Source organism: Xiphophorus hellerii, chromosome 9 (assembly GCF_003331165.1).
Source record: "Xiphophorus hellerii strain 12219 chromosome 9, Xiphophorus_hellerii-4.1, whole genome shotgun sequence".
NCBI classification, from domain to species: Eukaryota; Metazoa; Chordata; class Actinopteri; order Cyprinodontiformes; family Poeciliidae; genus Xiphophorus; species Xiphophorus hellerii.
Window position 1 is genome coordinate 29,797,599 of NC_045680.1, and position 23,130 is coordinate 29,820,728.

At 38.6% G+C, this 23,130-nt stretch overlaps 1 protein-coding gene across 8 annotated transcripts in view; it reads left to right on the forward strand.

Moving 5' to 3' along the window:
- Positions 1-11,426, forward strand: part of szt2 (SZT2 subunit of KICSTOR complex) — a 155,436-nt gene extending 144,010 nt beyond the window's left edge. For all 8 annotated transcript variants that reach the window (XM_032572990.1, XM_032572996.1, XM_032572993.1 and 5 more), the window contains 7 exons: positions 2,503-2,716; positions 3,697-3,874; positions 3,980-4,102; positions 6,927-7,443; positions 8,608-8,718; positions 10,442-10,510; positions 10,609-11,426. In XM_032572990.1, coding sequence (XP_032428881.1) covers positions 2,503-2,716; positions 3,697-3,874; positions 3,980-4,102; positions 6,927-7,443; positions 8,608-8,718; positions 10,442-10,510; positions 10,609-10,752 — 1,356 coding nt within the window. In that variant the 3' untranslated portion in view covers positions 10,753-11,426. The remainder of the gene's footprint in view (positions 1-2,502; positions 2,717-3,696; positions 3,875-3,979; positions 4,103-6,926; positions 7,444-8,607; positions 8,719-10,441; positions 10,511-10,608) is intronic.
- Positions 11,427-23,130: the final 11,704 nt, after the last annotated feature.

A 23,130-nucleotide genomic window follows, 5' to 3' on the forward strand; every position in this document is an offset into this window, starting at 1 on the left:
AAGAAAATTCCACGACTGGATTTGTTGCACAGGTGGCATTATATCACAGTTCCTCACTGGAATTCACTGAGCTCCTGAGATCAATCCATTGTTTCACAAAAGTTTATAAAAACAGTCTGCATGCCTAGGTGCTTCATTTTATACACCTGTGGCCATGAAAGGGATTGGAACACCTGATCATGATGATTTGGATGAGTGAACAAACACTTTTGGCAATATAGTGTATATCTGTCAATAGAATAGACAATTTTACTGAAGCAAAAGTAGCTGTATATGAAAATAAAATTCCCTTACGCACAAGTAAAAAGTTGTAATTTAAGATAACTTTTGAAATGACAATTTTTCTGCCATAATCCAAGAGCACATATTTTCAGCCTGGAAGCAGGATTTCATGTTTTTCGTTCTCAAAACTTTTTATACTTGTGCTTACAAACACCCAGTATAACACTTGCATTCTATTAGCTGAGAGGTTGCCAGGCGACGGTACTTTTCCTTTCCAAGAGCAAGCAGAAAATGGTTTGCAAGCAAGCAGAGAGGTTTGCAAGCGGAGACTTGATCCAAGTAGAGAAGGTTTGAGAAAGTGCAGTGAATATTTGAAAGAGAGCAGAAGTTTGGAGTTCAAGCCTAATAAGTTTTGAGAAGAAAGACATGAAGTCCTGCTTTCAAACTGAAAATGTGTGCTCTCGAATTATGGCAGAAAGATTCCCCCATAGTAGACTACGGAATACCAATTTTAGTACAATGCCTGATCTATTTTTTAGAAATGATGTACATACCTAAAAATAGAAAATACTGTGTGAATTCTAGGATTTTTGAATAGTTTAGTTAATTTGCATGATTAAAATACAGATCAATAATCTCAAGAAAAATAAACAATGCAGGAAGAGACGAAAGCTGTGAATAATATACATCTTTTAAAGGAATCAAATGGCACAACAAACATACATTTACAAATCTCAATGTTAATTAACATACAACTTTTGAAACCAGTACCTACAATAAATGTAAATATATTCTTTAACAGTGCCAGCTGCCTCTACTAACATTATACGTGTACTGCAAATTCACTTTGCAGTACAAATGCAGCAGTAAGTTCAACAGATAGACAAAGTGGGTTGTGTGAATATTAAATTAAAAAAAATCTAACTTTCTCACAAACCAAGACTGTGTGGTATAGGCACATGCAGAGGGGGTTTTGGTCTCCTGTCCCTTTTATGATTCATTCCTCAAGTGCTCTTTGTTGAGTTTTTTTTTTCTTCCCTCAGTAGTTTTTATTTATTTATTTATTTTACTTTTTTATCTGTGCATCAGGAGACATGCCTGTCCCGCTCAATAATAAAATGTAGCTAAAAATAGCAATTTAGCAAAATAAATGAATCTGGCTGTCCTTGATCAAATAATGACTGAACTGGTCTCAGAGCCTCTGCCTCCATGTTGTTAAGACACAGCAGGGAAGAGGGGAGGAACTGCACCATCTAACTATCAAATTATAGGCAAGAATATATATCTTTTTAACGTAGATGTGTTTGTGAATAAAGGTTCTAATTAAATCCTAAATGTACAATTTAATTTTTTTATTTATCTTTGCTGAAACCATTAAATCAAATTGAATAGCATTGTTATAAATCATAGATGTAAAAGCAGGTGCTGAGTTTTTTTTTTGTTTGTTTTTTTTTGCCTTGTGCCAGTTTTGTAACATAGACTGTATTTGCTTTGCATTGTTCCCACATGATGAGAGTGACATAGAGATTAAATGTTAGATTCTTGATTAATGTGGGTTTCTGCCATGCTGTCTGGTGTTTTAGAATCGTGTTCCCCTTTGTAACTTTCCTGCCCCTCCAATGGTCTCTGCACAACCATGGTGTGGTACATTTTTGGTTAAAATTTTCTTATTCTTCCTTCAGTGAACTAACTACAAGTTGAAAGGGTAGCCAAAACACGTGCATACAATATAGCGAATTGCAATCTTCCAGCACCCAGTCCACTTACATCTAACCACTAGTTACAAATGAATTAGTTTATTTTTATAGTTTCTTGTGTGTTAGTTTTACACAGGAAAGTTGTCTGCCCAGCCCCAGCCTGCAGGTACAGTAGGTTTATCCCTTTTTTCTCTCTCTGTACAGTACTGGCTCCTAGTGTCTTCTGCAAGAAGCATATGGGATGCCTAATGTTACCTGTGTTAGACTGCAGGAGTTTCTCATGATTCACTCCTGAGCTGCAGCATTAGTGGCAAGTTTTGATCCTATCTTGTAATGCAGGAGGATGCCTTAGAGGTTAAAAACATAATTAGACCAAGTAGAGTCAATATTCTGTGCAACTGAAAAGGCAACTTGTTGCTTATAATTTGATGATCATTCATAGTTCATCGCACTTTGACAACCTAATGTCAGTATCAAAATCCCATTTGATTTTGGAGTGGAAGTACCTCATTTAGCAGGAAACATACTGTAAGTCTTTCTGTGGCCTCCTTTGTCTTAAGCTGTGTTCACCCTTCTGTTGTAGCTGTCCATGCTCTTCACTGAGGAGTGTGATAAGGTGCGGGACCTGATGCACGTCCACTCCTTCAGCTATGACTTTCATCTGCGTGTGGCTCACCAGTACTTGGTTGGATGCCACATGACACTTCGCCAGGGCTACCAGCTTACGGACTTTCTCGATGACTTCATCTGCCATTACCCAGATATTCCCAAGTTTGGCCGCAATCACATCTTTCAAGGTGATTAACATCCACTGTAAATAGTAGGGCTTTCAGAAAAAATAAACTGCTTTATCTTTCAATTATCTACACCAAATTTCAGGTAATTTTGATGTGGAATTTTGTGAAGTTCATTACTTAAGGTAAAGGTGTAGAAGGAAAGCTATCTTTCCAAAGGACAATTTTATAGTGGACTTGGTTGAGATAATTAAAAATCGTATATGAGAATTTTTTGATGAAACACTATTTCCATTTTATTTGTCAAAAATATTCTTTGAGTAATAAACCTACATAAAGCTGTTGGTCCCGATCCAACAAATAACAAAGAAATTAAAAGCAAAGACACAAAGCTAATAATTCCAATTAGCTTTGTCTCTAATTTGAATTAGACACAAGATGACTTCAGATGACTGTATAACATGTAACCGCTTCTTTAGATTTCAACTTACAAACGTTTGCAACAACATTTTGCAAACGTTGTTGTTGAAACTTAATTATTATCTACAGAACTCATATTTCTGTCGCAATACAAAAAACCGCAATTATAATGGTGCAGTAATAGTCCATCTATAGTTGATATCAGGAAATTCCATACACTGATCATTTTCTTCACACTGGCATCTTCAAGACACTGTGTTCTGTCTGCAGGCAGCGTGAAAACAAAACCAGCAAAAACTAGATTCTTAAGAGGTTCATAATGGCCACAGTAAAGTGACTGACGTAAGCCATTTGATTCCTGACCGAATCTACAGTTCTGTCAGAATGATACTGAAATCTAAAATATGAATGACTTCTTTTAATACTTAATAGCCATAACAATTGCAAAAGTTCCTAAATGTTTTTATTGTTATTATTTAAACCCTCCCATTCTCTCGAGTCACTAACCCTTTGTGAAGGTAATGAATATGTTTGCTTCATGTTACATTCCTGAAACATGTTAAGGCTTTGACTAAAATGAAACAGCGTAAATATCTTACATATTTTTTGATATTTCTATAAAGGAAGCTTTTCAGTCTCCACGGGGATAATAACAGCTCACCAGCTCTACAACTATATCACTGAACACACCAGCACTTACGGCATGAAGCCTCTCCGCATGTCAAAGACTGCAGTTGCTACTGACAACAAAAAAGGGATGGCTGACCTCCATGAGTATGCACTGGTGGCTCTGTGGAACAGGTCAAAACACATCCCAGTAAACCCTAAATAAACCGCCTCTGTTTATGTTTGACCAATTTTAATGAAACATTCTGTCTGTTCTTGTGATTTTGCTTCACATTGCAGTTCGGGCTCCTACAAGGACCTGGAGGGCCTCCACCACCATGATGATTTTGACGTGTCTCTGGTAGTGTGCCACAATGCTGTTCCATTTGAGGAGCAGTCAGATGGGGAGAGACATTTGCTAAGGTAATAATGAGCAATAGAACAGCTATATATATATGTCATACTGACAGAACTATATAAATTTACGTCACCTCCCCTGACGTGCAGTCAGGGGAGTTGAGGCAGAGCCTCACCTGTCATCATGGAAAAATAATATATAATGATAAAATAATTTATATTGCCATTTTCACCCTGTGGTTTGTACTATAAAGTACCTATTTTTCATTTAGCTTAACCAATTCTGATTATTTTTTCTTGAAAATCGCTGAATTTTTGCATTTTCCCATTCAAATGCTTGGAAGCGCAGCTGGTGAGGCAGCAGCGAGTCGAGCCTCTCCTTCGATTGCGCAACCTCTCGCTAACTGCACTGGCTGCCATTTCTATGGGAGCATGCGCCTCCTGTCTGCATGTCGTCAACAAAATGGTTAAAAAACATTTAATATATGAACTGATTTTCCATAATTTAGCTTATGTATATAATGTACAGTGTTTTGTGTCACCAACTGTGTGTGTAACGTGTTTCGTGTGCTGAGCAGCGATCATAAACTAGTGATGTGTCGGTCGTGAACGATCCGGCTCTAAGAGCCGGCTCTTTGAAGTGAAGGATTGGAACCGGCTCCACAATGGGAGCCGTTTTAGGATCCTATTTGGGAGCCGGGTTTTTTTCTACAGTATATCGCTGTCTCTCCGCCTCCCTGTCGTTGTGCTTGTGCTCTGCAAGTGCCAGAGCCGATAGTTTTTCCCCACATCGTTTTTTTTTGTCCTGCGGTGCCTCGCTGTCTCTCCGCCCCCTTCTCCCTCTCCTTCGCGTTTTGCTCTTCTGCCAGTGCTAGAGCGGAGAGTTTTTTTCCCTCGGTCGGTCCACTGCCCTCATGTCAAGCGTGTGCTCCACACATCTGACCAATCACACATCGTTTCAATTAATAATGTGGCGGGAAAACACTGAAAAAAAAGTTTATCTCCACTTTTTTTGTGGAAACGGCAGGCAATTGGCCAAGCTGTATAGCGTTCGTCGGCAGGTGTTTATGTACAGACACTCACTCAGCGGTCAGGAAGCACAGAAAGAAGGGGAGTCAGTGTGAGAACTGAATAGGTGAAAATAAATGAGTGACAGAAAACGGATCAAGATTTGGACTCATTTTAATGCTACATCAAGCTCCAGGACAGAGTGCAGACTGTGCAAAGTCAGCATTTCCTATCGTGCAGGCTCGACAAACAACCTGCACAGGCACATGCGGACATCACACGCATCGGTATTGCTATAGCATTGTTATGCGGCATTTTTACTCATCATAAGTGCTTAACAATGTCAATAATGAAACAAAATATTATAAAATTAGCTTTAAGCTATTAATTAATTAATAATGTCAAAAATATATATGGGGAGCCGTTTGGGAGCCGAAAGAGCCGGCTCTCCACAGTAAGAAGAGCCATTAGAGCCGCATCTCGAAAAGGAGCCGAAAATCCCATCACTATCATAAACCAGAGAACAGATTCGAGGTGAGGCAGGTAGTTCTCTGGCCTCATGGCAGGGGGCGCTCATGATCCCAGACATTGTGACTCCACAACTGCAGAGTTAGAGACAGTAACAGCGAACTAGCCATACTATGCCATACAGTAAAGTCAAGTGCAGCGATATATGTAGAGTTTTCTCCTATTACCACAGCAATCACTTATTAATAATCGCAAAATAAACATTAAGCCTAAAACCATACTACTGCAACAGACTGAATGTTCTGCTCTTTGTGTGGGAAATATTTGAGTGTCTTTTTTTGTGGCATTGTTGTCAGTTGCTATGGCAACAAGTCTGCGCGTAGCTGCGTTGATTCAGAGGTCGAGAAAGACGTGGTTTCGAGTTGTACTTTATCGGTTTTTCCCTTTGCTGTGGAGCACAGCACGAAATTAATAATACCTACATATCCAAGTTCGATTGAATTAACGAAATTATTCTGCCGCGGCAGCGCGGCTATGGATGACGTGTAAAAGAATAGTCTTTTTGCCCTCCAGCTTTGTCCGCATGCGCGAAATTTCCTTATGTGAACAATAACATGCAGGGGCTCTATATTTGTAAATATGATTATGATTAAGTCAGTGCCTCACCAGCTATGAACCTCACTATGGAGGACCAAAACTGACATAATAAGAAATAAAATCATAAATATATATTTAGTTTTTTCTTGTCCTTACACATGAGTTTCTGTCAAGAAATGTATATATTTTCTTTTTCATTTCCCCTAAACATGCGTTTTTGTCAAGAAAAGTAGATATTTTGTTTTGTGTTGTCCTTCTTTCGTCATTGCCTCCTCTCCTTTTTCTGCTTGTCCTTTTTCGACTTGTTCTATTGGCCAATAGTGGAGTAAGAATACTTTTGCAAGCCACTATATATTATTTGCATGTACAGTATATGTATGCATGTATAATATCCGTTATATTATATCCATGATTTCTGTTGTATATCATGATTAGTTCTGTTGTTTATCATTATTCATAATGATTATCCATATTGGTTATCCTGTAGGTCCATAATTAGGACCTACAGAAATAGGTCCTAATTATGGACCTATTCTGTAATAGGTCCATAATCTAACAAACAGATCTATGTTGAAATATCTAAACATAAAATTAACTTCTTATTTTTGCTCAATCTGCTTAACTGTTTTAAACTACTGGCTATAAACAATAGTAGGGGTGTCTGGCTGGTTTTTTGTAACTGTCAAAGGTTGGACTGAATGATAGAATTTTAATACCTAGTCATAATGTTATGGCTGAATGGTGTATAACGTATTCAATTTTAAGGATTTCAACCTTCTGTTTCAACAACCTGTCCTTTATATGTTTTTCTGTTCAGGTTGCGATTCTATGTAATCATGACAAGTCAAAGGGAGCTATTCCCCCATCTCACCGCTGATATGCGCCGCTTCAAGAAGCTCCCTCAGATCTACCGTGATCCAAACGAGCAGGGTAGTCGGCTCCCCCGCGATCGAGCAGAGAGCACCGGGTCAAGTGGAAATGGCCATGATCTGTGGGAGGAAAGGTCATCTGAAGCTGCCACTATCTCAGCCCCTAGCGATGGCAATGAATTTTATCCTCTGACGGGGGGTGGGCCAGGGTGTCAGGGGCTGGTCTACAGCTCCCCTCTATTCCCTTTGCTCAACAATGAGGTGGCTCTGGCTCGCAAACAGATCCAAGCCAGTGTGGAGCAGGCCATGGGTCACTGCCGCCGAGATAACCTGTGGAAGAGGCTGGTCCATGGAGATCATGTGTCCGTAGACAAATTAAAGCTGGCCAAGCTGTCATTCACAGAACTGGAGGAGCTGCTGGAGGCTGTTCAGAGCCATTCAGTGGGGGATATTGACCCACAGCTGGTAAGAATATTTACCCTTTAAACAAAGTAATGTCAAGAACTAGAGAAATCCAGTCAGACTAAATCTCCTAAATTAAAGAGACAACATGTCAAGCGTTGTGACAGTTGACACCTCTCCATACCTTATTGTTGTTAGTTTGTGTTTTTGTGTAACCCAAACAGGTCCGTTTGGTGAGATTTAATAAACATTTAGAATAAAGACATAGCAACATGATTAGCATGTTTTCTTATAATAACATTTCCTGCCACCTTGTTCATATGTTTATAAAATCAATGCCTTGTTTTGTCTAAGATAAAATCTCTGGTTACTGGTTTTAAGATCTAATAAAGCATAGTGTTGAGGAGGGTTAGAATAAAAAACACATGCATGTTTCTCAAGTTTAACCCATTGTCCTTTCCCCAAGAGTAGTGAGTCAAAAGATTTTGTCAGGGACTGTAGGGGCCCTGCAGGAGCAGAGTATTGACGGGGTAATAGGAACTGCTGATTTTACCATTGTATGACAAGAAAGGAATCATGGAATTACAAGTAATGTGGAGGCCGTTTGCAGAAGAAATCAATGCAACACAAAACTTCCTTTCTGGTTACATTATTTTATAAGTTTGTGTTGCACACAGACTCTTTTTCGGGAGAGATCATCTCAAATAATCAGAAAGCAGAGTTAAAATCAACCATCCAGTTTATTAAAGCAAAAATATTTCATAAGAATATATATAGAGAAATATTCTACCGTTACAGCACTGGACCACAGCTATGTATGAGTCCTTAAGGGTCAACACAGAAATGACCTCAAACAACCATGTCCAGTTCCTTTTTACTCCTACACTAGATGACCTAAAAAGGTCATTTCCTTAACTTTATGCGAGTTCGTGAATGTGTGTGTGTAGATTAAAACAATAACTTTCAAAATACATTTTAACATGTTATATGAATAAAAATGCAGTCCGATTAAAATATCAAAAACTTAAGAAAGTAAAAACGTAAACATGCAAACAGAATCCTATAAAGTCTCCATCCTCCTTACTCTTTTACTGTTTTTACTATCTTTTAAGAAGATTTATTAAAATAACTTCAAAACCTCCTGACTGAATTAACACAGTCAGAATGGTCTAAAATATCACACACATCATGTCACATGGTTGATAAGAAACTGTTGTGTCACTGCAGGATTATTTCCTAACCATGAGTCCAGCATGGTACCAAAGTCTGATTAAAGTTCTACTCAGTCGATTCCCTCAGAGCTGCAGACACTTTGACGATAATGGCATCCAGTATTTGGTGAGTAAAATGACCCGGCATAAACACAATGTTGAGAGATGTTGAGAAATGTTTTTCAAACTGTACTCTTTACTTGTCAGCTGAAGTGTAATTATTCCTCATTTTACAAATTATGACTTTCTTTAAAATTGGCCCAACATTAAGCATAAACTTAGTTCAGTTCAGTTTTATTTGTATAGCGCCAATTCACAACAAATGTCATTTCAAAGCACTTTTCAAAAATCATATCAGTTCAGTCATACATACAGTACATTCCCATTGATTCTAGTTATCTAACTGTAAAGTATGTTCAATTAATTTTCAAAGTAGTTTAAAAAGTTTCTCTATAAAGAAACCCAGCATATTGCATTGAGTCATTGATCTGCAGCATTCACTCCTCCTGGATGATCACATAGTGACAATAACTTGTGACATTGACTTTACAAAAATGCCTCATACCAAGAATGCAGTGACAGTGGAGAGGAAAAAATCCTCTTTAACAGGACGAAACCTCCAGCAGAACCACAACCTGGCTCAGTACAAGTGGCCATCTGACACAACTGACTGGGGGTTTGAGAAGAGAGAGCAAAATGTATAAGAAGAAACAAATGACTTGATGGCAGCATGATGCCCTCCTCCAGGAAAGAATCACAGCCAAACGGAACATCAGACCAGCTATATGAGGAGAAATACAATGGAGAGAAAAGAAAAATAATACAGTTAAAATAACAGCAAATAATGCAAATTGGTGAGTACCAGAAGAAGAAAGTGAGGAAAATTGGTCCATTTATACTCCAGTAGCCTGTGGCAGCATAACTACGGAAATAGTTAAGGATAAACTAAGCCAGTCATTAAAGTATGACCCTTGTTAAATTTGTGGACGATCCAACTGTAGTGGGTCTCACCTCCTGATTGGATGAGTCTGCCTACAGGAACAGGGTGGAGCGACTGACAGCGCTCACAGTCACCATGCTGGTCTTAGTACAGCCAAGACCAAGGAGCTCAAAGTGGATTTTAGAAGCAAAAAAGGTGAAGGTGTCAACCTTCCATTTCTTGGAGGCCACATTATCATGAACAACCTGGCCTGGCAAGTAAACACAGCTAATGTGACAGCAAACGCTCAGCAGAGATTCTTATTACCTGAGAGTCCTCAGGAGAAATTACATTTGTCAAAAACTTTTGGTGTCCTTCCATCGATGATCTATTGAAAGTATCATTTGCTATTGCACAGAGGAAGACTCTCCAGAGAATCATAAAATCTACTCAGAAGACCATCGGTTGCTCTCTGCCTTTTCTTGAAGAACTCCACAGGTTACCTTGCCTTCAAAAAAGCAGGAATAATTGAAAAGACTCTTAACACCATGGCAACAATTTGTTCTAACTGCTGAACAGCTGAACATACAAAAGCAAGAACAAACAGACTGAAAAACAGTTTATACCATAACCGCCATCAGGGCATTAATGCCAGCTAGTGTTAGATCTAATGTCATGGTTATGTGCGATGGTTTTGTGTGAATGAATGCTGGTAAGGAAAGTCCATGTATTTTTATTACATGTTTCATAATGACAATTATTTTTTAAAGATAAATATTGTTAATGATTTTAGGCATTGTACCCAAACCAGTGCCACAACAACCATGTAAACATAGTCATTTATGTAAATGGTAAAAGGATGAGGTTGAAGTGTTTGTCTGAGTATAGATTGTCTGGCTAATTTAGATCCATGTCTGTTATCTTTTTAAAGGCCGTCCTTAACCAGAAGTTCACAGATTGTTTTGTTTTGGTTTTTCTGGACACCCAAGCAGGAAAAACTGTAAGTTATTAAACCAATTAGACTGTTTTGCTGATCATTTTCATATTCAAAATTGATTCATGTGGAGTGTTTTCTTTTCAATTGCCTTGATCCTACAGAGCTTAAAAGTTGTATTTCGGGAACCACTGCCGTCCCAGCCTCAGGCCAGCAGCAGCCCACCTCCTCAGCTGGTCTCTATGTACCACCATCTGGAATCTGTCATCAACACTGCCTGCTATAACCTCTGGACAGGACTATTATAAAACTGACAGCAAAACTCATGTGCATAAGTACTTTATGACATCATTCATATATTCTATTACACCAAGAAATGCTAGGAAATATCAGAGACATGTGTGTACATAAGTCCTACTGCCATATTGGTGCCATGAAGTGCCTTTATCTGTTTTTCTTCTTCTGTTCTTCTAAATGCCTACAGGGCAGAATCAATTGGTTTTGCATAATTAAACCTGATGTAATGAGTAGGTTTACTAATCAGTGAGGTAAGAAAATATCAGTATTAGCTTCAGTGACAGTTTGAGTTATCAGTGATTTTTCTGTAGTGTGTGAGAAGGAATGAGTGTGACCTGGTACTCATCTTACAGTTTCAAGGCTAAGATGAAGCTAGCCATAAGTAAGAAGGCTGTCGGACACACTGACCAGTGGGAAAGCAAACAGACCAAAGGATAACATTCTCTGCTCTGCCTGAGTCTATAAAAATGTGCTGTTATCACATTTGTCATGAGAACCTCACTGTATTCTAAGCACTGCACTAACTCATTCATGTATATTGTGTATATGTGCAACACGTTATGCAGAATTGTAAAAAGGTGAATTTAGCAAGACAGTGAAGTAAGTAGTATCTGAACTGGAGAACATTTTTTAGTTGGTTATTGTTAATTGTTCAAAATAAAATAAAAGATTTAGCTTCTAAAAATGCTTTCCATTTTTTATACACAAGATGAGATTAATGAACATCCTTCATGTTCAGGTACCTACCAATGGATACTTGGGTTGATAAAGGATGACATCTTCACAAAAGTTGATTTGTGAGGGTCAGGGTCAAGTTGATTTGACCCTGACGTATATCTTCAGTATACGTCAGGGTCACTGAGTGTTTTAGCCGTTTCACTGGCCTGTGAAGGGTGATCAATTCTTGCAGTGTTGTTCTCTTTATCCACAGCCACTGACTCCTTTTCTCATGAGACGCTGACATAGCTCTGATAGCTCCCAGCCTCCAGCTGCCAAGTCTTTTTGAAACTTGGTGGTAGGCATTGCTACAAATCCTCAGCACCAAACCTCCATAGGGTGGACTTCAGTGCTGTTGAGTACTGCAAACTCAGTATAACAAAGGCTTTATCCATAAAGTCCATAGGCTTTATCCAATGAGTCCTTCCAGGTGACAGATAGTTCAATAAGAAAATGTTGAGTCAGAATTCTAGAAACCTACATTTTTGTAGGTTGCTACAAAAATGTAGCAAATTAATAAGGTGGCATCAAAATTGTGGGGAATCAGAACTCGCATCGATATTTGGCTTATGTAATGATTAATAATTATTGTTAATGAAATTATTAACATTACAATTTGTTAGTTTAACTCTTTACACAAGGAATGACCACTGGCAGGCTTATTTCTAATCAAGTCTGAGAATTTATTAACAAAATAGCCCAACTTTACAAAATATTCTGTGCAATACTTTGGCATGCAATCTAGCTACTAATGAAAAGACAACAAGGATATATATATATAAATAAATGAAATGATAACATGCCATTCAGATCTGATGAATGAATGACCTATGACAAAATAAAACTGAAATACTGAGAAATTAACTTCAAAACTACTTAACTAATTAAACAAGAAAACTAAGGATAATCAAACTTGCCAAACCACAAATGCAGAATAAAGTGTTGTAAAACAAGAGTTATCTCCTCCCTCTGGTGAAGGAGGAGGAAGATCATAGAAACAGGGCAATAGAACTTGGTTTCTCACTAACCAAGTTCTTTATCTTTGTTCTCGGGGTTTAAGCCACACCTAATGAGGGAGGCCAAATCTGAGTGCACAGCCTTGGGAGTGCTGGCAGCTAATCCCTTACACCACAGGTGTCAAACTCAAATCTGGCCCACCTTAGCTTTTTATGTGGCCCTCTAGACTCCAAATTACATCAATAAGACTCCAGTTTTCACACAAAATGAACAGATTCCCACATTTTCTTTTTGATTTTGCTGCAATTTTTTCTCAAAATTGGTCAAAAACATTGAGTTTAAGTGACTGCTGCGTCAGGATTACATGATGTCAAGTTATAGTCTGTGATTGATACGAATAGCAAAAAGTCACATTTAACATTAGCACAAAATTCCTTACAAATATTTCTAAATTAGTACCACAAAATCTGCTATTTTGATTGCAAAAAATACAAAAACAATTACAAAACCCTGGAGGGACAGATCAGCGATTATTTAATTTTAAGAAACACTTATTGAATGCTGAAACAAACAACTATTTATTGATATTTTAACAGTTTAATTGATTTTATCAATACATTCTGGCACAACTGGCCCTTTAAGAACATTAAAATTTTTTGATTTGGCCCAAAATGAAAATGAGTTTTACCCTCCTGCTTTACACAAAGCAAAGTCTTTTCAACCCTGGCTGCGGTCCTCTTCTTCTTATATATATACAGTACAGACCAAAAGTTTGGACACACCTTTTAATTCAATGAGTTTCCTTTATTTTCATGACTATTGACATTGTAGATTCACACTGAAGGCATCAAAACTATGAATAACACATGTGGAAATATGCACTAAACAAAAAAGTGTAAAACAACTGAAAATAGCCCTTATATTCTAGTTTCTTCAAAGTAGCAACATTTTGCTGTGATTACTGCTTTGCACACACTCTGCATTTTCTTGATGAGCTTCAAGAGGTAGTCACCTGAAATGGTTTTCACTTCATAGGTGTGCCCTGTCAGGTTAATAAGTGGGATTTCTTGCCTTATAAATAGTCATGAAAATAAAGAAAACCCATTGAATTAGAAGGTGTGTCCAAACTTTTGGTCTGTACTATATATATATATATTCAGAATGTACGGTCATACAAAATCTACAGTGTACAATATCATTCTTAATTAAAAAACTTCAGAGATAAAACCCACCCACCCCACCCACTCTCTCCATGTAGCAACACATGTAGTAATATTACATTTAGCACTACCCATATTTTTGAAAGACCAGAGTTAAGAGAAAAGGGTACAACAAAAATATTAAAAGAATTGAAACAAGTCCATATCTGGTCAAACTCTGCCAATGTCCCATGTATTGAAAGGAAAAAAAAAATCAGTAGTGCAGTATGACAACAGTTCATTAATCCAATGTTTCTGGTTTGGAGGCTCCATAGATTTCCAATTTTTAAGTATACTTTTTTCCTGCAGATGATGCTAACAGAACAAAGTATTTCCTGCAAGAATTTAATTTCAAGAACATAACATCTCCAAGTATCCAAACCCTGGGACCAGAATCTAAAGAAACCCCACAAACTGCTGATGTTATCTGAATGATATTATTCCAGTAGGTTTGCAAGTGTACACAACTCCAAAGCATATGAAGAAGATCCCCAACAGACGTCTTACATCTCTGGTATTTGTCAGTGATACCTGCATTAAGTTTACTCAAAATATAAGGGAGAAAATACAGTATATGCATATTAAATTGAATTTACCTGTTTTGTTGATATTAATATTGTTTGAGATGAATTTAGTAATCTGCTCCAGCTTTGGTCATCATATTTGCATCTTAAGTCCGATTCCCATTTTGATTTTTTTGAGTACTTTTCATTAGCTGCTGAATAGTCAAGAATAATTTTGTAAACACAAGAAAGAAGTCCTTTTGTAGTCGTATGTTTGGAATCTAACAAACATGTTTCAAGCAGGGTTTCCTCTGGTTTATTTGGAAATATCTCTAATGTTTCCAATCCAGTGTCTGATCTTCAAATATTTTAAATGATTGTGATTATGCAAGTCATAAAATTCCGATAATTGACTGAAGCTGGCAAAGACATTATTGGTATAAAGATCGCAGACTGATCTAATGCCTTTTCTGGTCCAAGTTTGTAATCTGCCATCTGCTACAGGCAGGGGAATGTTGGGGTTATCTTTAAGTGGTGTATTAACCAACAATCGTATGTTTAGGTTTAAAAGAGCATGTACCAAAACCATGCATTGTAGGTAGCTAAAATTGATGTAATTGTAGAGAGTTGCTTTTTTGAACCCAAGAAGGGAATAATTGCTAATGACACGGACTTTAATTCTTGTTGTTCTATCGAGACCCACCTCACATCGTTGCCATTTGAATAAATCCACATCTAGAGAATATGAATCTGACAAGCTAAATAATATATTCTGAAATTTGGAAGGTTTAATCTACCCTAGCATAGGGAGCCTGTAGAGTAAGAAGCTTAACTCTTGGAACCTTCACCATAAAAATAGACATATTGCTTTATCCAAATCTTTAAAAAATGTCATTGAAACTTTTAAGGGGACACATTGAAATAAGTAAATAAATTTAGGTAATATAGACATTTTAATTGAGTTAACTTTGCCAACCAAAGATAGTGGGAGATCTATCCATCGTTCCAGCTCTGCTTTAGTTTTATTAATTAATGACGTGTAATGCTTTTGGTAAATTTGGTCATACAAGGAACTAATTTTGATGCCACGGTATGTAAAACCATCATTGCACCATTTGAAAGAGCCCAGCAGTAATTATGTCTCCTGCTCTGTCATATTAAGTGGAAACACTTCACTCTTGGAATAATTGATTTTGTAGTCCGAAACTGCACTCTGTCACCCAAGATGGAAAAGATTTAGATGGCTGAGATCCAAATACCAACAGATTGTCTGCGTACACCACAAGTTTATGTTCGTCTGTTCCCACTTTCATACCTGTAATAGATAAGTCAGAACGGATAGCAGCCACTAATGGCTCTATCACAATGGAAGATAGGCTAGGAGAACTTGGGCAGCCCTGTCTACAGCCTCGAGAGAGGCTGAAGGCATCCAACAGAACTCAATTAGTCAAAATCTGGGGCTATTAAAGAGTGTTCTTACATATTCAATAAAGGTTTCACCAAAATTCATAGCTCTGAGTCTCAACTTCAAATACCCAAGTTGAATCACTAGACATGCTAGTGAATCACTAGCATGTGAATCACATGCTAGTGATTCACTAGCATGTCTGATCCAACATATAAGGAATCATATAACTTTAGCCACAGTTTGATTACATACAAGTATGTTTCTGTAAAATAAAAACAAGATTCATTAATTTAACTATGTGTAATCCCAGTTGCTCCCTTCTGTAAGAGAAAATGTTAAAACATGCCTTTTGACCTGCACTATTCAATTACTCAGAGTTACAATACTTTTATGCTTTAATTATGTGCTTTTCAATTATTTTATACATGGAATTGTCTTACCATTTATGATCACTAGAAAAACAGACCTAAAATGGACAAAAAAACCCACCATAAATTACAGAATCATTATTTTCTTCAGGTCCCTCAGGGTTCATGGACCTGAAGGATGATGGTTTCTTCAGCCATCATTACTACATCAGTGACGTCAACATTAGCATCAACATTTGGTTGACCAATTGAGTTGCTGATGTTTCTGTGCTCTATCCATTTTTTCCACTTATCATTTTTAAAACCTGCTTGTCAGATCAAGGAGATCAGGATTTTAGGCAGAATAATTACCAAGATACAAAATAAATATTCCAAGGTTGATTACATCCCCAAATTTGTCCAAATTGATTGTTTACACATAAGTGTGAATTTTTTATTTTAAAAAAAAATATATTTTTTACATGTTGGCAAAATAAGGAGGGAAGATCAAATACATTTTTACAAGGTGCTAAATGTGTCAAAATAACACCCAAGAATTATCTGGATATGCAGTAAAAATAGAAATGGTCATATTTTCACTAGATCTGTAGCAGAATGTAGAATGTGATACAGAAGTCATCCTCATGTTGCAGGAGTTTGGCCCTCCGCTGCACTGGAAGGCTCCAGAAGGTTTTCATAAAGAACACTTAAAAGCTGCAGTATGTAACTTTAGCTAAAATATGTTTATTTGTTGTTCAAACTGTTACAGTATCATGACGGTTTGAGACAGGTAATCTGATGATCATAGTCTGTGAAAAGATTGAGCACCTCCACCATTTCCTAGCGCTACTACTCCCATTTGCAGAAAAGCACAGCTCTTGGTCAATAACAACCAATCAGAGCCACTAGTAGTCTCATCGTTGTCAATCAAGCTCATGTATAACAAATGAGTAATAATTACTCATCCATTGTCATACACACTTATCACTGGTGGGGTCGGGAGGTGCGCTGGTGCCTATCTCCAGTAGTCACCATCACAAGACTATAAAAAATATATAAAAAACTTTTTTTCTGAAGTTACATACTACAGCTTTAAAGAAACATAAAAGGCCACTGGACTTTCAGCAAAGTTCAAGAATATTGGGCCCAGTATTGTTGGATCCACCCCAGACTCTTTTCTGTGGAGTCTGCAGGTAACAGAAACGATTATCCAGCTGACATCCTTGAATTACATCAACAACACTTAAAAAAGACTTGCCAAGTGGCTTGTATTCACAGCCAATGTATCCTTGATAACCAAGCTTCTCCAGTGTGTTTAACAAGTATCTGTAACACAACTCTCCATCGCTGTCAGGTTCATTCCTGCCTGGAACCTGTGCAATCTGAACAAGACATTTGATTTTAGATCACTGCCTACCATGCATCTCATGCACTATGCATTCTGTCAAGAAAACCCGAGCTCATCCCACTTCCCCATGCTGGAGATTTAAGTGTAACAGTAATAATAAATAAAGTTATCTTTAAAATGAATCACTCAAGTGACATCAAGTGACAACAGTAGACTTAAATGTCAATAAAATCAATCTGGTTGTGTGTGTTATTTTTGTCTCCTGCAATCTTTGCTTTAATTCTATTTCTTTTTTCTATCTAATCATAATAAATCACAGTCAGTCAGAGAGAGTCATGAAACAGGAAGAGCAGGTTTCCTGGAAAAAGAGGAAGTAAGTTTCCAGCCTGCAGATTTATAAAAATAGCTGAGACTATTTCTTATTTCAAAGCATGAAAGTTTTAAAGAATGAAATCTAAACATTTTGAGTTTTGTCAAAACATTTTGGATAAGATTCAAAGTAAAATACTTATATTAATATTGGTTTACTTGTAATAATACTTACACTTACATTTGTGAGAACACTTGCAAGAAAAACAAATAACAGTAACTTTGGTATCAAATAATTAGAATCATGGATTATTCTTGGTTTCTTTTCAGAAAACATCGGTAATAACTCACATTAAGATTATAATAAGAGTAATTAATAAGTTATGGTTATAAAATTATAAATGAATGAGAAGCTAGAGAAGTTATAAATGTGATTTTGACATTGAACTTGAAATGGCGTAAAAATGTGTAACTGCAATTAAAGATCACTGATATGTTGGAGGTAGATGGTAGATGAAAGGTGAAAGGTTAAGGGAAAAAGGGTAACTAACAGGAGAGCAGAGATGATCAACGCCTTATTTGGAAACAGATTGTTGAACAACGTAAACGTTTCAGAGAAGGGGTTGTGCAGGCAATGGATATAGGTTGAGCAACCCTGAGACATTAGCACAGACATCAGGACATAATGTCTCTTAAGACAGTGATGGATATGAGATCATCTGTCCAAGCAGTCAGCCAATGAAACAAGCACAGCAACAGTGCTAGCCAATGCAAAAGATAGATAGATAGATAGCATTTATTGTCACTGAACAGAATTCAACGAAATTTCCATTGCAGCTCCCGTGCAAAAGGTCAAATATATACAGTAAAAATAAGCAAACACACAATAATAAAACAAAAGCACAAAAGCACCAAAAGGTGGATAAACCCTATAAAAGGTGGAATCTTTGGTTGGATCCTCCAGGCAGCTTCGAGCCAAGATCCAGATGGACAAAGAACTCTGCAGCTGAAGAAGAGCTGGGGCCACAGAGCCGAAGACTGTCCGATGCATGGGGGCCAACCCGTCAGCCCCGCAACATGTGGCTTCAAATCACACTTCTCTCATCGGCTGGGTTCAGACCCCAAAGACAAAGATGAAGATAAAGGCAAAGACAAAGACCAAGACAAAGACAAAGACAAAGAACAAAGGCAAAGAAGAAGAACTGGTGCCTTCCTTCCTGCCAGCACCCAAGTCCTGTGTGACCTCACCATCCATGCGGAGAAGAAGCTCATCAGACCTACAGAGATCCCTGCCTTTGTCGATCAACTTCCTCCTCCTGCTGCAACACCTTCTTCATCATCAGGCCAGTTCTGGGGTTCGAAACACCAAATTCCGTCCATCTCTCTCAAAGGTTCCCTATTTAGTTCTCAGTGTCAGCATTAGGGAAAGATAGACTAGATGATTGATTTTACTTATTTGATTATTTCTGCTACTGAATTAAGCTGTACTGACCCTTGCAAGACTGCCTTACTAATAAAATATTTAGCATAAAGAAAATCTAAAAGATGTTGTGGACATTCAGTTAATGAGTCACCTTAAAGTTCTTTGATGGTTGTAAAATACACTGCCTGGCCAAAAAAAAAGTCGCCACCTGGATTTAACTAAGCAAATAGGTACAAGCCTCCTATTGGATAAGTACTGCATAGGCGATTATCTTTCAGCTGGCAACAAGTTATTTAACCCCAGCTGATGCAATGAGTAACTCCTCATTTCTTAAACAACCATGGCAAAAGACACATCCTGTGGTCGTGGAAAAGACGTTAGTCTGTTTAAGAAGGGTCAAATCATTGGCATGCATCAAGCAGAGAAAACATCTAAGGAGATTGCAGAAACTACTAGAATTGGGTTAAGAACTGTCCAACGCATCATTAAAAACTGGAAGGATGGTGGGGAACCATCGTCTTCCAGGAAGAAATGTGGTCGGAAAAAAATCCTGAATGATCGTGATCGGCGATTACTTAAACGTTTGGTCAAATCAAATCGAAGAAAAACAACAGCAGAACTCAGGAGTATGTTTAATTGTGAATGCAAAAGCATTTCCACACGCACAATGCGAAGGGGTTGGGATTGAACAGCTGTGTAGCCGTAAGAAAACCTCTAATCAGTAAGGCTAACCAGAAAAAAAGGCTTCAGTTTGCTAGGGAGCATAAAGATTGGACTCTGGAGGAATGGAAGAGGGTCATGTGGTCTGATGAGTCCAGATTTACCCTGTTCCAGAGTGATGGGCGCATCAGGGTAAAAAGAGAGGCAGGTGAAGTGATGCACCCATCATGCCTAGTGCCTACTGTACAAGCCTGTGTGGGCAGTGCTATGATCTGGGGTTGCTGCAGTTGGTCAGGTCTAGGTTCAGCAACATTGTGTGCCCAAAGAATGAGGTCAGCTGACTACCTGAATATACTGAATGACCAGGTTATTACATCAATGGATTTTGTCTTCCCAAATGGAACGGGCATATTCCAAGATGACAATGCCAGGATTCATCGGGCTCACATTGTGAAAGAGTGGTTCAGGGAGCATGAGACATCTTTTTCACACATGGATTGGCCACCACAGAGTCCAGACCTTAACCCCATTGAGAATCTTTGGGATGTGCTGGAGAAGGCTTTGCGCAGTGGTCAGACTCTCCCATCATCAATACAAGATCTTGGTGAAAGATTAATGCAACACTGGATGGAAATAAATCTTGTGACACTGCAGAAGCTTATTGAAACAATGCCACAGCGAATGTGGGCTGTAATCAAAGCTAAAGGCGGTCCAACAAAATATTAGAGAGTGTGACCATTTTTTGGTGGCGACTTTTTTTTTGGCCAGGCAGTGTAGCTCTGATGTTTGATTCTGGAGAGGAAGAGGTGGAAAATGTTTGTAGGTTGCTGGTAGCCCATATGTAAAACAAAATCCTTGGGACTCGCCCGAGTCACTAAAACCAACCTGGTTCAATAACAAATGCACGTTGTAATATAGAGAAGGAGCGACCGTTAACAGGTGTGCTCTGTGAAATTAGTTGGCTGCAGGCTGCTCAGTCTGGCTAATTCACAGGGGGAAGAAGGGTGGGGCATCTGAATGGAGGTTGTCAGAAACCAGGCGAATCCTTTCTCGAAACCAGCTTAAACAGAGTTTACTTCAGTTCTGGACAGGGTAAATCCCAGCAGATTTAGGAAACTCAATTAACCCGTTAGATGGAGAGCTGGTAGCACATCTCCCCTCTCAGAAGAGGAAGTAGAGAGTGAGAGAGTAGAGAAAGAAGGGAGGGGGGGGGTGTTGCGCAATAACAATTCTCAGTGAAATCACATTGTGATGCAATTTTTATTTTTATTATTATTAGTAGTATTATTACAATACCTGGTTCCACATTATGTTTAAATCAAATTTTAAAGAATAGGCAAGCAAATGAATCGACTGCTCCTTGCATTCAACATATTTTCTTTCACTTCCTTCCTGGACTTTATAATTCAACATTCTTTATTCAACATCTCCACAATTCTTTCTGTCCACTTCAAAATTATCTCAGTGTTTCTTTTTTAACTTCATCTCCAAACTACTTAACCTGGCCCATCCTTGTCATACACTCAGGAAAATCCAAGCAGATGATCTAAGTGTTTTAAAAATAAAAATGGCAAACAAGCTGAGTATAGAGCATAGAAGTCAAAGAGCATAGAGACAATCTAGTCTATTTAATTTTTCTCAGACATTATTACAAATTGAGACACTTACTGTTTTGCAAATGTCAAACATTTTTTGAGAAATGCACCAAACAGCCACATACCTACAAAATCTAGTTAACTTCTCAAAATCCATAGTCCATCTCTCAAAAAAATATCTGAATCAATGAACATGTCAGTGCCTCAGAATGACAAATCCTTGTTTCAGTGTAAGACAGTCGAATTGATTAGTCATGTTGTCCATATAACAGTTTACTCTGGAGGGATGTTCTGATATAAACTATAGCTTAAGTATTGTGACAGAGAAAAACTGTAGAATTAGATGGTAGGAAAACTTTCTTTAAAACTGTAACAAAAAGTACACTCAACAAAAATGTAAATGCAACACTTTTGCTTTTGCTCCCATTTTTCATGAGATGGAATCAAAAATCTAAACTTTATTCCAGATAAACAATATTACCATTTCTTTCAAATGTTGTCCACAAATCTGGGGTAGGGTTAGGTTTGGGGACTGAGTCAACCTTCCAGCCGGAAGGTTGTGAGTGCACTGGCCCTCATGCCCTTTCGGCTGTGCGCTGAAAATGAACTGAAAAAAAACTTAACTTAGCTTTGGCACCCCCTGTGTTTTCTTTCCCTACGTCCTACTAATTGGAATTAGGGTGGGGAAGAGGGCCAACCTCCCGAGTGGGAGGCTGGAAAGGCACGGGCCATCCTGCCCCTTCGGCTGCGTGCTGTACAATGAACTTGACAAACACAACACTTAGTTTTTAGACACACCCCTTTCTTTTCTTTCCCTTACTTTCTGCGAATTAGAATTAATACTTGTCTTTCTCTTGTTTTAATTTGTACTTCCCTTAGTTTCTTCTTTGTTTATTTAGCGACGTTTCGACATGGCTTTGTCTTCATCAGGCTCTTTCTTTTTAATTTAGTTAAGCACCCTCTTTAGCTTTCTAACTTTCTTTACATAAAACACACTAAACTTAGGGTTACACTGGGGTTAGGGTCCCGTCCACCGACCGAACTTCGGGGCGGTTTACCCAGAACGAAAGCCACTCCGGGCTACGGCTCAGACAGGCACCTCGCCGGTGTGGCGAGATTTTTATAAGTCCCACTGCCATACCAGGGGAACAGAGCTGAAAAATGTCTAAGTACTGGCTGGACTTAGTGCAATGCTTTGACTCAACTACAGCAACCATACCAGGGGCACGAGCCTCCGGGCCGTGCGTGCTGGTGGGTCTAGTCCGTGTAGGGGTGCTTAAGTGTGGGTCCCCCGGTTTGGAGGGAGCGTAAGGTTGTCTGGTTGTCCAGGCTGGTTGTTCTGGAGCCGGCTTTTGGGGCCATATATCCGGCTATGATGTATGTATGCTGGGTCCCTGCTAAGAGTAAGGTCCCCCGGTTCGGAGGGAGCTCCAGCCTGGGTGGTCAATTTCCGGCTAGGGTGATTTTTGACTTCCATAAAGATGTTTAAAAATGCATTCCTCAGGGGAAAGCCATATATTGCCGGAAAGGCCAGAGTCTGGAGAATAAACTGGTGTGGTTCTCTAGTTCCTGGGAGGTCCGTAGGCGGAATGAAAAATATAAAACCATAATTGGTCAAAACGGTCAAAAAGGCACTTTCCCGGGGACCAGCAGCTTCAAAACTAGCATCACAGAGCCCAGAATAATGCCCTGATCACGGCTATGTGACCCCCCTATTCCTGGGATAAAGTTGAATTTTCGGACTTCCAGGGCAGGGCACCTGCGCAGGCGGCCGTGTCCGCAGCCCCTCACTGTCCTCGGCCTCGGGACCCCGGAGACCCCGGTGATTTTTTGACTTCCATAAAATTTTTTAAAAATGCATTTCCCCGGGGAAAGCCATATATTGCCGGAAAGGCCAGAGTCTGGAGAGTAGCCCTCTGTGGT